Source organism: Acartia tonsa, chromosome 15 (genome assembly GCF_053477335.1).
Source record: "Acartia tonsa isolate MP-2025a chromosome 15, ASM5347733v1, whole genome shotgun sequence".
NCBI classification, from domain to species: Eukaryota; Metazoa; Arthropoda; class Copepoda; order Calanoida; family Acartiidae; genus Acartia; species Acartia tonsa.
In genome coordinates, this window is record NC_137274.1 from 17,139,079 (window position 1) to 17,154,320 (window position 15,242).

General features: G+C 34.5%; 1 protein-coding gene across 1 annotated transcript in view; it reads right to left on the minus strand.

Moving 5' to 3' along the window:
- Positions 1–6,138: 6,138 nt before the first annotated feature.
- The window catches only part of LOC145306958 (uncharacterized), a 37,185-nt gene continuing 28,081 nt past the window's right edge, over positions 6,139–15,242 (minus strand). The window contains exons 22-33 of the mRNA XM_080149299.1: positions 14,885–14,994; positions 14,357–14,451; positions 12,821–12,886; positions 12,232–12,360; positions 11,669–11,842; positions 11,208–11,389; positions 10,128–10,193; positions 9,477–9,537; positions 9,140–9,203; positions 8,502–8,567; positions 7,792–7,874; positions 6,139–7,347 (exon numbers count right to left, since the gene is read on the minus strand). Coding sequence (XP_080005425.1) covers positions 7,240–7,347; positions 7,792–7,874; positions 8,502–8,567; positions 9,140–9,203; positions 9,477–9,537; positions 10,128–10,193; positions 11,208–11,389; positions 11,669–11,842; positions 12,232–12,360; positions 12,821–12,886; positions 14,357–14,451; positions 14,885–14,994 — 1,204 coding nt within the window. The 3' untranslated portion in view covers positions 6,139–7,239. The remainder of the gene's footprint in view (positions 7,348–7,791; positions 7,875–8,501; positions 8,568–9,139; positions 9,204–9,476; positions 9,538–10,127; positions 10,194–11,207; positions 11,390–11,668; positions 11,843–12,231; positions 12,361–12,820; positions 12,887–14,356; positions 14,452–14,884; positions 14,995–15,242) is intronic.

A 15,242-nucleotide genomic window follows, 5' to 3' on the forward strand; every position in this document is an offset into this window, starting at 1 on the left:
TTATTATTTCACTATATACTATCTTTATTGATTATGAGTCTATAAAATTTGCTCATAATGTTCCAATAATGCAAGAACATGATTATATATTGGCTTAAACTTTCAGATATATGGGAGTTGGAGATGGTTTGACTGGACTTGTTCAGATATCACATATGCTGTGTGTAAGATACCAGGTAATTACAGATACTTAAATTCTGTACTTAAACATGATTTATGACCTAAGACAAACATTCCATTTTTACAAAACTTTGAATATATATTTTTTCCCCATTTTTTATCAGACAAAACAATAAAGATTTAATCATGCAAAAATATTTCAAATTGTTGCAAAAATCACTTTAATTATGGGCCTTTTTTGCCTCTTCCAGAGGTCTTAAGGTATTAATTGACAGAAATTTTAAGGGATAAGACAATGGTCGATAAATTGATGATAAATGATGGTACACTAAATTACCCCTTCTGTAGATTACAATAAGTGGTTGAAAGTAAGAACACTAAAAATATTGAACCGGCCAATCAAAATTCAGTAAAAGTCCCCAAACTTGTTAATCCAACGAGTAAGAAAATGTTATTATAAGACATTGGGGACAAGTCTAATAAACAACCCAATGTCCCCTCCCTCCCTGATTAATTGAAATATTGAAGTAACACCCATCAGACAACAAACATTCTAATTCCATTATCCTTGTCTTTACTTTGCATCTTATTTATTTTTGCCTGTTTATGGGCTCAGGAATTCCCTCTACTCTAGTTTTACTATTGCTATGAAATGATTTTATAGTAGAATAAAATGCTTATGTTGCTTAATCTCTTTTATTTCAGCATGAATGAATTGAATGATGATGACCTTGGCCTAACTGGATGATATGAAATTCTTAATTTTTATGCTTAATAATTTTAATAAATATTTTTTTGTCATTATTTTTATTTTTTGTTTTTTTTTCAAAATTCTTGACAAAATAAATTATTTTTGGCTTAAAATGTCTTACCACTTAATTAATATCTATGATGTCTTATTGTCTGAAGCTTAAGATTTGTATAATTACTTTTAGATATACTGTAAAGATGGGGGTTGTTTTGGGGGTTCCTTTTCTAAGGGGCCAACAAATAGGTACCTTAGACGTCCGGCCTTAATAATATACATATCACTGGAGTTTTCACTCTGAGTTATATAATATATTATTAAGGTCACGTAACCCCCGGATAAGAAGCATTTAGAATCCTTGTTTTTTCGAAAATTAGTTTTTAAAATGCTTCGAACTAACTAAGGGCTGAGAGGCAATTTTTAGTGAAGGGGAAATTTCTGTAGAGACTTTTTGTCCCATATGGACAGCCTTTCAGAAGGTAAATAGTATCTGTATAATATGTTTATATTCAGGAATAAGATATAACCAACAAGAGAAATAAATCTAAAATAATATTTGGGGGGCAAATGGAGAGGTCGTCAATTTCACGATGTGTTACCCCCCAATGACAGCTGAAAAACACATAAAGGTTTCGTGATTTTTTTCCGAATTAATCTAGTTGTTGTTATAAGCTGGTTTATATCTTAATGTTAGTAATACAAGGTTCAGTGATTTTTTTTATAATGAATAAATTTTTCATCTGCGAGGTTTTATGATTATTAAAAAAATTGAATCTTTTCTATAATCAGGGTCGGTCCCTACTTCAATAACAGAAAGCTTTTTTTGCTAACATTGACATAATGACGGTCGGGGGAGGGGGGGCGTTGAATTTTAGGTTCCAGGTTGGTCCTCCGGGTCTTCAGAAATCTTTAAAAGGCTCCTGTGGCCGCAATTTTTGACTTAGATACTTCAAATTTTAAACTTAAGCTTTTCTTACATGTCTTCATAACGTATTAAAATTTCGTAAAGATCCGCCGCCGTTTTCCCGCCGACTGCGGCAGCTGCAAAGTACAGCTGCAGCCGCTGAAATTTATATTTTGATATTTCAAATATAAAATTTACATAATGGCAAACATTTTCTGCAAAAAAATTGTTTTTCTAGCATCAAAAATAAGAAAATTTCAGCCGTTTAAAATTTTTAAGTAAAAAAGGACCTAAAAACAAAGGTTGTTAAATAAAAGGGTGATGGGAGCGAAAATTGACTTTGACTCACTTAAGGTCGGAAATTCTTTATCAAACAGGGGACTTGCACAAAAATTGTTAGCCCTCTAGCTCTAATAGGAACTGAGATAATAGGGGAGGGGCTTTGAAAGCGCCCCCCCCCCTCCAACTGATCAAGGTTCGGCAAGGGTCCCGACTGTTAGGGGTTAATGTTAGTTTATCCTACTGTTTCAGAGCTTAGCTTTTAATGATGTTGTCATCCTTGTTTTTCTAGAATTTGCTGGAAATTTTAGCTAGGACTAAAATGACCGTTATTGGTATATATGATTCTTAATTCAAGGTCCTGGGAAGGGAAAAAAACATATTAAACCCCATCTAGAGGCTTAATAAGATTTTTTGGGTAAGCATATGAAAAGAAATTGAAAAAGAAAACATTTTAAGTGCCCCTAGAGGCTTCTAGGGGGCGTAGCCGCTATTATTATGCTTATAATGGACATCATGAACTTCCCTATTAATAGTGTTAATACATAATTGTTTTTAAGCAAATATTATAAAGTATAACTACAACTTTGGGTACCAAGGTAATTTACAATCTAGTAGAGCAAGTAATCCCCCCCACACTCTTTATTTTGTTAGGTTATATGTTCACACATGCAGGGAGTAAAACTATTTATTGACTTAAAGAAAGCATTTTATTTTACCAAAATATCTTATTGTAATACATCCTAATATTAAATATAGGCGTTCAAGACAATTTCAGGTTCCAGGTATGATCCTACAGGTCCTATTTATTATGTGTGTCACAACTTAATGAGCAGAACATTAATTTGTAAGTCTAAACAAAAATGGTACATAAATTTGTTGCAAAATTGTGTTAATCTTTATAATAATGTCATAATGGATGTTTGTCTGTTTGTACGGAAGAATCTCGTTAACTGCTGAACCGATTTGGTTCTTCTTTACAGGCTAACTTTCAAAGGTCCTGGGAAGGTTTATAACTATTTTGGGAGAGGATACCACAAACCCTACCAAGATAAATCGCAATTACATTTACTTTTTCTTCTTTTTAAAAGAAATGGGTTATCGAATTCAATACCAAGTGCCCCTAGAGTCGTAGCCGACTGTGCAGAATACAGATATTTATTGTGCCTTTGTTTCCTAGGAATCATTATTTCAAAATAAATCTTATTTTAAAAGGACTCTCCACAGAAAAATCAACTTTGGATTTTTGAAAATCTAACCTGAAATTATTATTCTCTGTTCAATTTTAAGCATTTTTTGTTTTTGTGGCATCGCGATCGAAGCCCTTTGAAATTTTTGACCTCCTTTAAGTGAATCCTCCCGCCATTCAATTTGTGCTGCTTTAGTGATTTTTAGCTTCTATGTTGCCGCATTCATCGCCCTTCTCCGCCGCTACTCCGCTATTCATTGCTGTATGTCGCGGTTCAATACATGCTCCCCTCTCCCTTGTTCAGAAATTAAATGGAGGCTGGGGGTGTTGTGTATAGCGACGTACGCAATGTATAGCGGAGTAGCGGCGGAGAAGGGCGATGAATGCGGCAACTGCGGCAAAAGATTGTTATATTTGGCGGAGGCGAACACAAAATGGAGGCGGCAGGATTGTCCAGTCAAGGAAGAGGATAAATCGTAGAGCGGCTGGTTGCAATGGAGCAAATGTTCTTTAGCGGCAAACATATATTGAGTGGAGGAAAGTGTAGTATATATTATTATAGCGGCAGTACAAATAGGCGGCGGACAAAATTTTCAAAGGGCTTGGATCGCGATGCCACAAAAACAAAAAATGCCTAAAATTGAACAGAGAATAATAGTTTCAGGTTAGATTTTCAAAAATCCAAAGTTGATTTTTCTGTGGAGAGTCCTTTTAATAGGATATTTAGCTCATTACAATAAATTAAAATTTGAAATTGACCTACTGACAATCTGGTAACGCTTTGATATCAATAGGACATTTTTAACATGCCTAAAATAAAGATAATAACTATCGATTATAGACGTATCAGCCCGAATTATGAAAAAGCTTTTCTCGTATTTATTCGAATCCGGTGGATAGTAACCGGTTCTCATCCATACAAAAAAACTATGTCTAGCATCCATATCCAGCTTTCTACGAATATAAAACTTTACAATCATAAGATTAAAACCAGTTTTTTAACCCGTGCCTTCGGCACCTCGGGGCTAAACAAAATGGTTTAATCTTATAATTGTACATACTATATACGCGGGAAGCTGTTTATAATACGATGCGAGAAATAACTATTCTTTTAAGAATATTTACATAGATGTTCAAAATTATTTATTAAGTACTAAATAAGTTTATATACATAATATAATAAGTTAAGAAAAAAACAGTATAAAATAATTTAATAACAATATTAGTTATTTCTCGCATCGTACTATAAACAGCTTTCCACGGATATAAAATGCCATCGGCATCTAGAGGCTAAAAAAACTAATCTTAAGATTGTACATTTCGTATTCGCAGAAAACTGGATATAATACGATGCTAAACATAATCTTTCCGTATGGCTGAAAACTGGTTGTAATCCACCGGATTTTAATCGGTTTCGAAGCGATACAAGAAAAAGATATATATGTATACTCTTTTAGATGGCCTATCATACAAAATAATCCGTATAAATTAAAACCATATAAGAAAACATTATTATAAAACTTTGGGGACTAGTGTAATAAAAACCCAATGTCCCCTCCCTCCCTTCTTTATCCTAAGAAATTCAAAAATTTTAAAGTTTGTCGGATTATACTGTCTGATGTCAGGGGACTTTGGGCTGTTTATTACACTAGTTCTCAAAGTTTTATAAGAACGTTTGCTTATTCGTTGGCTTGACAACTTCTGGGACTTGCGTTGAAATTTGATTGGTTGGTCCATTAAGTTGAGAGTCCATACGTTTTAACCACTTATTATTCATACAGAAAGGGTAGTTTTGTGTAAAATCATTGGGGATGTATATCAATTTATTGGCCATTGTCTTATCCCTTAAGATCCCTGATATGATGTCCCATCTAGGGTTATGAATCTTTTTATGAGAAAAATTAGGATGACAACATCCATAAAAGCGAAGCACTAAAACGATAGGACTAACTGACATGAACTTAATAATCAGAATGTTAATGTATAAATTGTAAGTAAATTTGTTGAAAAACTGCTTAAATACAGGATAATGTTTACTTAATAATACTTGATTATACAGATACTTCGCATTATAACTTTGTACTTTGTCATCCTTTGAATCAGTATTCCAAGAAACAATATCTAATGAATTATTATATCAAATAAAAATTTGTTGTTAAAAAAGTTTTTTAAAAATCAGCATGTTTAAAATGGACGTACAGACATTCTGGCAACGATTATAGAGTTGCTACACTTTCCAAATTGTACATAACTACTATAGGAATCATTATTCAAAGTTTGAAATTGATAGGACAATTCTAACATGCCTATTTTTTTTAAAAAAAAGCTATACGTTCCGGACGGACCGACCCTAATTATAGAGTAGCTTCGCTACTAAAAAAACATAACTGAACTTAATTCATTTTAAAACTGAATATATCACAGCAAATTTTCATTATAAAATACAATAATAGTTATTTAGTGCATTGTATTATAGACAACTTTCCACGGACATTAAATAAATAATTATAAGATTATAGCCAGATTTTTTAGACCCAAGGGGCCAGAGAAATTCGTTGGAAAACTGTCTGTAATATGATTGTATACATGATTTTTCAGTGGATATTAATCAGTTTCGAAGCTATACTTTAATTTTCTTAGAAAAAATTAATTTTCTTTCATTTTTAGTAGCGCAGCTACTCTATAGTTAACTAAATAAGATTTTATTGGCTGCTATATAAGATTGATAGAAAGCTGAAATTTTTGGTGATGATACCCTGTACCAATGAACAAGCATCCCATAATTTACGTCAGTCTGTTGGTCATGCTCCAAAAGCAGAAATTAAATTTTTTCCTTAATGGTTTGTCCTTCTGTCTGTCGCTCAGGCTTTAAGTCATAATCCTTTACATGCTCCCTTCTTCTTTATTATAACAACTGAAAATCTGCACTTTAACTCACATAATCCGTTTGTTTATTTCATGTTTCTAATACTTCGCTACTAATGGCTGGTGTCATCCTTGTTTAACGATTAAATGCTTTAAAAAACTAATCTAAAAAGTTGGTAGGATTTTAGGTTTCTTTCGTGTTATCGGTATAAAAACAAATGTTTTGCTATTAATTTGCATTGTTTTATAGTTTTCACTTTTTTTCTTATCCAATTGGAGTCCCTCAAGGTTGTGTACTAGGATCAATTATCCAATTGGAGTCCCTCAAGGTAGTGTTCTAGGACTAATTATCCAATTGTAGTACCCCAAGGTAGTGTTCTAGGACAAATTATCCAAATGGAGTCCCCCAAGGTAGTGTTCTAGGACCAATTATCCAATTAAGAGTTCCCAAAGGTAGTTACCTAGGACTATTTATCCAATTAAGAGTTCCCCAAGGTAGTATTCTAGGACTAATTATCCAATTAAGAGTTCCCCAAGGTAGTGTTCTAGGACCAATAATCCCCTTGGGAGTCCCCCAAGATAGTGTTCTGGGACCAATTATCCGTTTGGAGTCCCCCAAGGTAGTGTTCTAGAACCAATTATCCAATTAAAGTCCCACAAGGTAGTGATCTAGGACCAAGTACCCCAAGGTAGTGTTCTAGGACCAAGTACCCCAAGGTAGTGTTCTAGGACTAATTATTAATTATCCAATTGGAGTCCCCCAAGGTTGTGTACTAGGATCAATTATCCAAATGGAGTCCCTCAAGGTAGTGTTCTAGGACTAATTATCCAATTGGAGTACTCCAAGGTAGTGTTCTAGGACTAATTAATAATTATCCAATTGGAGTCCCCCAAGGCAATGTTCTAGGACTAATTATCCAATTGGGAGTTCCCCAAGGTAGTGTTCTAGGACCAATTATACAATTAAGAGATCCCTAAGGTAGTGTTCTAGGACCAATTATCCAATTGGGAGTTCCCAAAGGTAGTGTTCTAGGAACAATTATCCAATTGGGAGTTCCCAAAGGTAGTGTTCTAGGACCAATTATCCAATTGGGAGTTCCCCCAAGGTAGTGTTCTAGGACTAACCCTCTTTTTTCACTGATGCAACCAGTCCGCATTCTCTGGCTTAAACTTTTTAAATAGAACTTTCTGTTTCTTCATCATGTTCATGGTGTGACGGGAGGGAGAGGTGGACTTGCTTCTCTAAATAAACAATATTGTCATCATATTTAAGTAGCAGAGCACAAAAAATCATGGAAGGGAATACAGACAAGGAGATTTTAAGAGCATTTGTTATAGGTATTGGTATAGGGAATCTTCACAAAACAATTTTAGCTGTCCATCTTAAAAAGCTGCCGAGAAATTCACATTTCCCACATAGCATATCAGACTAACTAACGGGCGGACAATATAATGGTGAATTATAGATAGCTTACAAACGGATGTATGATGTTTAACATTAGGTTAAATAACACCCAACAGACAACCAAATCTTTGATCTTTTTCTGGAAGTCCTAACTGTGCATGGTATTGAGTTGCGTCTGTTTTGAACCAATACATGTCGCGCACCTGACATAGCAGCAGTAGGAACCATTTTTAACGCCTTTAGTTTTGACGCGGTGTTGAAACTGAAAATTTAATTTTTACCTGTATTTTTCTGGCGGGGGTGCTTAGGATTCCCTCCCCCACTCCTTCCTTGCCACAGTTTACATTTCTAACTTCAGTTTCACCTTCAATAAAGTAAATTATACTGGTACCCAAAGTTTTATAACAAAGTTTTCTTACTTCTTGGCTCAAAAACTTTTAATAAATTTTGATTGGTTGATTCCAAACTTTTCAACCAATAATTCTAATCTAGAAGGTAATTTTCTTATCCACCAAAAGTTTATCTCATGTAGCAGCCAAGAAAATCACTTTCCCCACATTGCGTTACGGATGGACGAAATAACGGAAAGGCAAAGTGAACTATATTACCTTCGCTAGGTACTAAAAATTTGAGCATGAAAATGTTTAACTGACCCCCACCACCCCATATGGCAACAAGAAGAACTTCATTTAGGGAGGGAGGGGTAAATTGAACTGTAAGTTATAATGGTACCCAAAGTTTTATAAACATGATCTCCAAATTGTTGACTCAACAATCATTTAATCTTAAGAGCAGTGTCCTAACTGTTCAACCAAAATTCTAATTCTTGGGGTGTACATCAATATATCATCCATTGCTTATCCCTTAAGATCCATAAGTTTTATAGTTATTGTTCACTTCGTATTATAGACAGCTTTCCGCGGACATTCTGCGGATAGTGGGCCTGAGAACCGGTTCTAATCCTCCGGATTCATACCTGTCCTGTCATTACCTGGAAACAGAATTGCCAACGGAGGCATCTCACTGTCTGTGTTGGTACTTTCTGTACAATCATCTTCTAGACAGAAATTAAATTCAGCGAGAGAGGGGACAATGGTCTGTTTATTACTCTAGTCCCCAAAAAACAACTTTGGGGAATTAAGTGAAGTTTGATTAGTTGGAAAATTTAATCGGGTGCTCACTCAACCACAAATTTTAATCTACAGAAGGGGTGGTTTTGTGGATCAGCATTGGGGGATGTACATCAATTTATCGGCCTTTGTCTTATCCTTTCAGATCCCTGGTGTAGAAAAAGGGTGTATTGATTCATCTAATCCACTTACCATCGACAGAAATTAATCATTTGGCTATTGCCAAAACTGTTTGTTTTTATAAACTATCAAATACAACCCTCCCTATGCCAATGAAGAAAAAAAGATATTGTATTACTGTTTATGGTAAGTGGGTTAAATTAAGCAATTCTAATGTTCACAAAATAATTTTTATACCATGGAAAAAAACTGTGTTTTTTATATATAATTTGTTGAAAACTATGAAAAATTTTTGAGCAATAATTTTAATCTAAACAAGGTTATTTTGTTTAACATCATTGTACATGTCCAAAAAAAATATTGAGATCCCTGATTTTACCTTGTTCAGTATCTTCCATTGGTTCTAATACACTTGAATCAAGCATCGAGTACATATTCGATATCTAAATATGGCAAAGAGTATATATCTAATTTATAAACACATATTACAAAGAGTATATATCTAATTAATAAATATATATGGCAAAGAGTTTATATCTAATTTATAAATACATATTACAAAGAGTTTATATATAATTTAAATATAAATATTGTTAAGATTCCTACCTCCTAACCCCTTCGTCCCATTCCCCTCCCATTAAAGCAACCTAAATTGACGACAATTTATCCCCTGTCATAATATCCAGGTATATTCTATACCCATTGTAAAAGTTTACCTGAACAGTTGGTCTGTGAATAAGTCCACTTTGAGATTGTCTCCACTCTCCCTCTTTACATCTACAACATAATAATACATAATAATAGGGAAGGTTTAATCTATATACATACTAAGGTGGGTCGATTTTGGATATTTTTTTTATCTGAGACCAAAGCGGAAACTTGCACATGATTTTTATCAACCCAACCTAATACAACCTCTCCAATTGATCCAATAGGAAAACAGTGGATAAATAATCCAGCCAAAATTAATGTTTAGAATGTGTAAATATTATGTAATAATTAGTATTTAACTGTTTTAAACCTATTTTTGAAAAGTGTATACCTAAAAAATACGCTCCCACCTGTAGAATCATACTGCAGAGTTAAAAATGAGAATAATAGCCCACATCGATTGTTATTAGTATGTTAAATTTTAATTTCTTACGGGTATTAATCAAGACCATTTGACTAACTTTTTAGTTTATGATTCTACAGGTGTCAGAGTATATTTTTGATATACCTTTCAAAAATAGGTTAAGGATTTTATTTTCTAATGATAAAACTTTGCCTTGGGAAATATTATTGGCCAATTTTCATGTTAGATAAAACTAAACTTTTGTGTCTAATTGAACAACAATTTTTGTAATAAATCTATCTAAATGACTTACCTTTTATTTTTTTGTTGATAATTATTATTTTGAACCCATCCTCTTTCTTGCTCACTTGCTACTCGGCTAAATTTATTTAATAAAGGGGGGGGGCGAAAGTGACACTTTTTGAAACCAAAACTAAGAGTCAACAAAGGAACTCAACTAAAAAAAGGGTTACAGGTCTGAGATTTTGCATGGCAGTTGTTTTATAGGGGTACAATATGGAACTGTGAAGAAACGGCGGCGCAACCGCCGAAAACCGCCGTTTCCCGCCGTAATTTTTGTTGCCTTTTCTCGGCGGTTTTCGGCGGTTGCGCTGCCGTTTCTTTACATTTCCATATTGTACCCCTATAAAGCAACTGCCATGCAAAATGTCAGACCTGTAACTCTTTTTTTAGTTGAGTTCCTTTGACTTTTAGTTTTGGTTTCAAAAAGTGTCACTTTCGCCCCCCCCCCCCCCTTTATCTATAATACAAAGTAGAACGATGTCTGTCTGTCTGCCTGTTTGTTTGTAGTGAAGGACCTCGCTAACCACTGAACCGATCAGGTTCTACTTTACAGAGTAGCTTCTCATAGGTCCAGGAAAGGATTATGAATATTTGAGAGAGGACACCTCAACCCTCCCAAAGAGAAATCACCCCTAGAAAAAATATCACCCCCCCCCCTTGAAGCCTCTTGGGTTGTATATGCCCTAACAGGGATGTGTGATTGGATCTAAACTTCAATTTTTCTGCTCTTTTCGATTTTAGGTAATCGAAACAATGCAAATTTTCTTATTTTAGCTTTTTAAATGCCAATAATATTGTTTGCATCATATTATAAACATCTTTCTGCGGATAGAAAAATGTACAATTATAAGATTAAAACCAATCTTTTTTTAGCCCCGAGATGCCGAAGGCAAAAAACAATGCTTATAATCTTATTATTATACATTTTTATATTAGTAGAAAACTGGATATAATATAAATACTAGATATAATCTTTCTGTATGGCTGGGAACAGGTTCTAATCCAACGAATATAAATCAGTTTGGATGCCATACTGGAAAAAAATACTTATCTAGAAGATAAAGACAAAAAATAATTAATAAAAACTAACCTAACAAGAAATCTGGTTGAATTCAAAACATCTTTGACATGTTTCTCCCAATAAGGACTAGATTCGGCAAACAATTCGGAACTGTGCACGTTCCCACCAATCAGAGGTGGGTCACGTGATCCAGATCCACCAATGAGAAGCATATCACTCGACTCTTGGCCACCAATCAGAGAAAAGTTTGGCTAGAAGAAAAAAATGCTTATTAAAATATGGTCTCTTTGTGTATCCTACAGTTAGAAATGCTATGAGGGAAACATGCTTTTCTCAGCTGCTATTTAAGATGGGTTGCTTATTTTTGTAGTGCAGATATTTGGATCCAGAAAGTATACAATGTACAACTTTGTCCGTCAGTCATGCTTAAAAAGACAAAATTTGTAAAATTTGCTACTTTGATAATGTTAATTGCCAGATACAGTGGCAGTGGGTACAATTTTTAACTGACAACATCAACATTATTTTACCTTTGGTAGTACCGATTCAGCGGGGGCTGACCGGGATTTGAGCTTGTACAGTGGACGTACATCACTGGAGAAGCGGTCACGTGGGCGGTCACTAGTGGAGCGGTCACGTAGTGGCAATGACATTGCATCCTCCATTTCTTCTAGTATAATTGGGGAGATGCGATCTTCCAAATGCTAGAAATAACAAAGATTGTCTGTATTATTTTCATGAAAGATATTTCGTAAAATTGAGTAGGTGGCATATTATTGGAACTAATATGAATTGATTTTGACGAAAAATCAGTCCTCACGAAATTTCTATCCCTACGAAAAGTCTACCAATCACTTCATTAAGTGAGACAATGGACTGTTCATTACGCAAGTCCCCAAAGTTTTATAATAACAATTTCTCAGTCATTGGCTTAACAATTGTGAGGACCTTAATTAAATTATGAATGGCTGGTTCATTAAGTTGAGTGTCCTAACATTTCAATCACTTATTGTAAACTATAGAAGGAGAAATTTATCGGCCATTGTCTTATCACTTTAAATCCCTAAAATTATTGTAGCCTGATTGTTCTTACCTCTTTGGGCTTATTAAGATTTTCTGACCAACTGTTTGATCTTTTTCTTTGGTGGGAAGCTTCATATATATCCTCTCTGCCATGAAATGTCAGGTACACATCATCCTCATCTGATTCTTCCAGCACATTCTAGATAGAGTTGAGTATGGAGCATATCATTGTAACTAATATGAATTGATTATGACGAAAAATCAGACCTCACGAAATTTCTATCCCTACGAAAATTGTACCAATGACCAAGAGTATAATATATCTTTATGAAGTAAGAAATTAGGATGTTAAGTTAATTAAAAAGATAGATAGATAGACAGACAGACAGATAGATATATAAATAGATAGAAGGATAGATAGACGGACAGACAGACAGGCGAACAGACAGAAAGAGAGATAGATAGAAAGATAAATAGAAATAAATAGAAAGAAAGATATTTAGATAGATAGGATAGGCGAATAGACAGACAGACAGAAAAAGAGACAGACCGACTGATAGATAGATAGACAGATGGATAGGTATATGAATACAATTAATGGATAATAGATGGATAGATAGATACATAAGATAGATTGATTGATAGGGTGTTAAAATTACCTTAAGTCTTGAAGAATATAAGTTAACATCTTTAATTCGGTCATTAGTATTTACCTCTTTTCTTCTCCTTTTACAATAGATATAGTAAATCTAGATAATTATGCTCTAATTCAGCCAATAGAAACACAGTAGAGCAACAACTCGGCCATATTTTTGGTTAGACAGTGTACATTGTACAAATATACATACTCTCTATGTCAGCCAATAGAAAAATAGTTGAACAACCTGGCCATTTTATTGGTTAGTAAGTGTACAAATATACATACTCTCTAAATCAGCCAATAGAAACACAGCAGAGCAACAACTCGGCCATTTAAGGGGGGGGGGGGGGAGTTTTGACACTTTCGCTTACTCCGTGATTATTGGGCTAGGTATTAAAGTTAGACTATAGGTTATTTGGGATAAAAGTTTACTTTTGGTTAGTACTTCACGGATTTTTAATCATTTTTTGGATAACCCCACCCCCTAGCCCCCCGGGGCTCAAAATCCCCCTAAAAATGAACCTAACCTTAATTTTCTCAGGAACCATTTGACCAAAAGAGATGATTTCTCAAACTTAAGCTTTTATGCTTATAAACTAACTTCTAATTTAGAAGTCACCCCCCTGCCACCAACCCCTAGACCTCCGGGTTTCAAAAAAACCCTAAAATTGAACCTAACCTTAATTTTCTCAGGAACCATTTGACCAAAAGAGATGATTTCTCAAACTTAAGCTTTTATGCTTATAAACTAACTTCTGATTTAGAAGTCACCCCCCTGCCATCAACCCCTAGCCCTCCGGGGCTCAAAAAAACCCTAAAAATGAACCTAACTTTAATTTTCTCAGGAACCATTTGACCAAAAGAGATGATTTCTTAAACCATATTTTTGGTTAGACAGTGAACATTGTACAAATATACATACTTTAGGAACCAGCCAATAGGAAAACAGTGACAAAACAATCAGGCCATATTATTGGTTAGAAAGTGTACAAATGTTTGATCATCCTTAAAGTTTTATGAGGCCAGTGTGACCCAGGGGTAGCTATTGTAACAATCAAATCTACAAAAAAAATCACGCATCCTTTTGAAAGTATGTGGAAGTATATGTTACTAGCGGCTACGCCCCTAGAGGCCTCTAGTGGCACTTTAAATGTTGTTGTTTGTTAAAGTTAATTTTTTATGTACGATACCACCTTATTTGACGTTGAAGTCTCCTCTAAATTGGAAAATTTTTTGATTTTTTTGTCATTTCTCTTGGGAGGGTGGTGGTACCCTCCCCCAAAATAGTTATAAACCTTCCCGGGACTTATGAGAAGCTACCCTGTTAATGAGAACCCGATCGGTTCAGCGTTTAGCGAGATCCTTCGGTACAGACACACAGATACACAGACATCCTGTTACTTTAGTATAAGGATTTTCTTGTAAATGAAGAGGGGTGGGTAAGAAGGGGAGGAAAAGAAGAAAGGGGTTGTGGGGAAATTTTGCTTTAGAATTGTTTGTCAGAATATCATTTCCTTGTCCCTGAGTGTGAGCATCTAGATCTACTATATCTATCCCTTTTTCTCTTATTTCTCTTTCTAAGAACTTTGTTTGCCTCTCTGTCAACTTGAAGAGGATTCACCATACTACCAACTGTACAAAGACTGCCAACTAAAAAAATATAGATTACAAATGAATTTGTTGTCTGTCCGTCTGTCTGTCAGTCATACAGTCTATCTGATGTTCAGTCCGACAATCTGTCAGTATGGCCGTCAAACTGTCTATCAGTCTGTAAGATAGTCTGTCTGTCAGCCCATCCGTAACTAAAATGTAATTTTCTCAGTACTTATTTAAGTTGTAAATCTAAAATTTGTACCTAGTGAAGATCCCTATATATATTTTACTTATGTCCATTATGCCTTAAAGGACACAAATATTATAAAATTTTTGAATATACCTAGGTTTTGTGATTTTTAAAAAAAAACTTTCCTCTATGATTCTTTTTAAAAAATAACTGAACATCTGCTCTATAACTAACTTTGTCATTTTGGACATCCATTATTTTTGTTGTGCTTAGCTACTTTTATTTGGAGAAAAAAACCACCTTCAATGGACTTGCGTCTTGTGGGTTGTTCAACCAATTTTTCTTTCTCCTTTTCTTTTTCTGATTTGAGAGTGTCCAAAGATAATCTCCGATGCAGGTCGCTAGGTTTTCTAAACACAAATCATCATAATGTTATCAAATGGGATGCAGATAGTGTTATGGATGATGTGTGTTTTCAGAAAGAAAATTCAAAAAAGGAAAATTTGTGTAAGAAAAAGTGTGGTAAAGTTTAAGTTGCCAAATGTTGTCTGCTGGTTATCTGTATACTTGATGAGGTAATTCATCAACAGGACTGAGAGGGTTGCCAAAAATCCGGGTTTTCTAGAAAAGTCCGCGGACGGACAATTGAAAAGTCCGG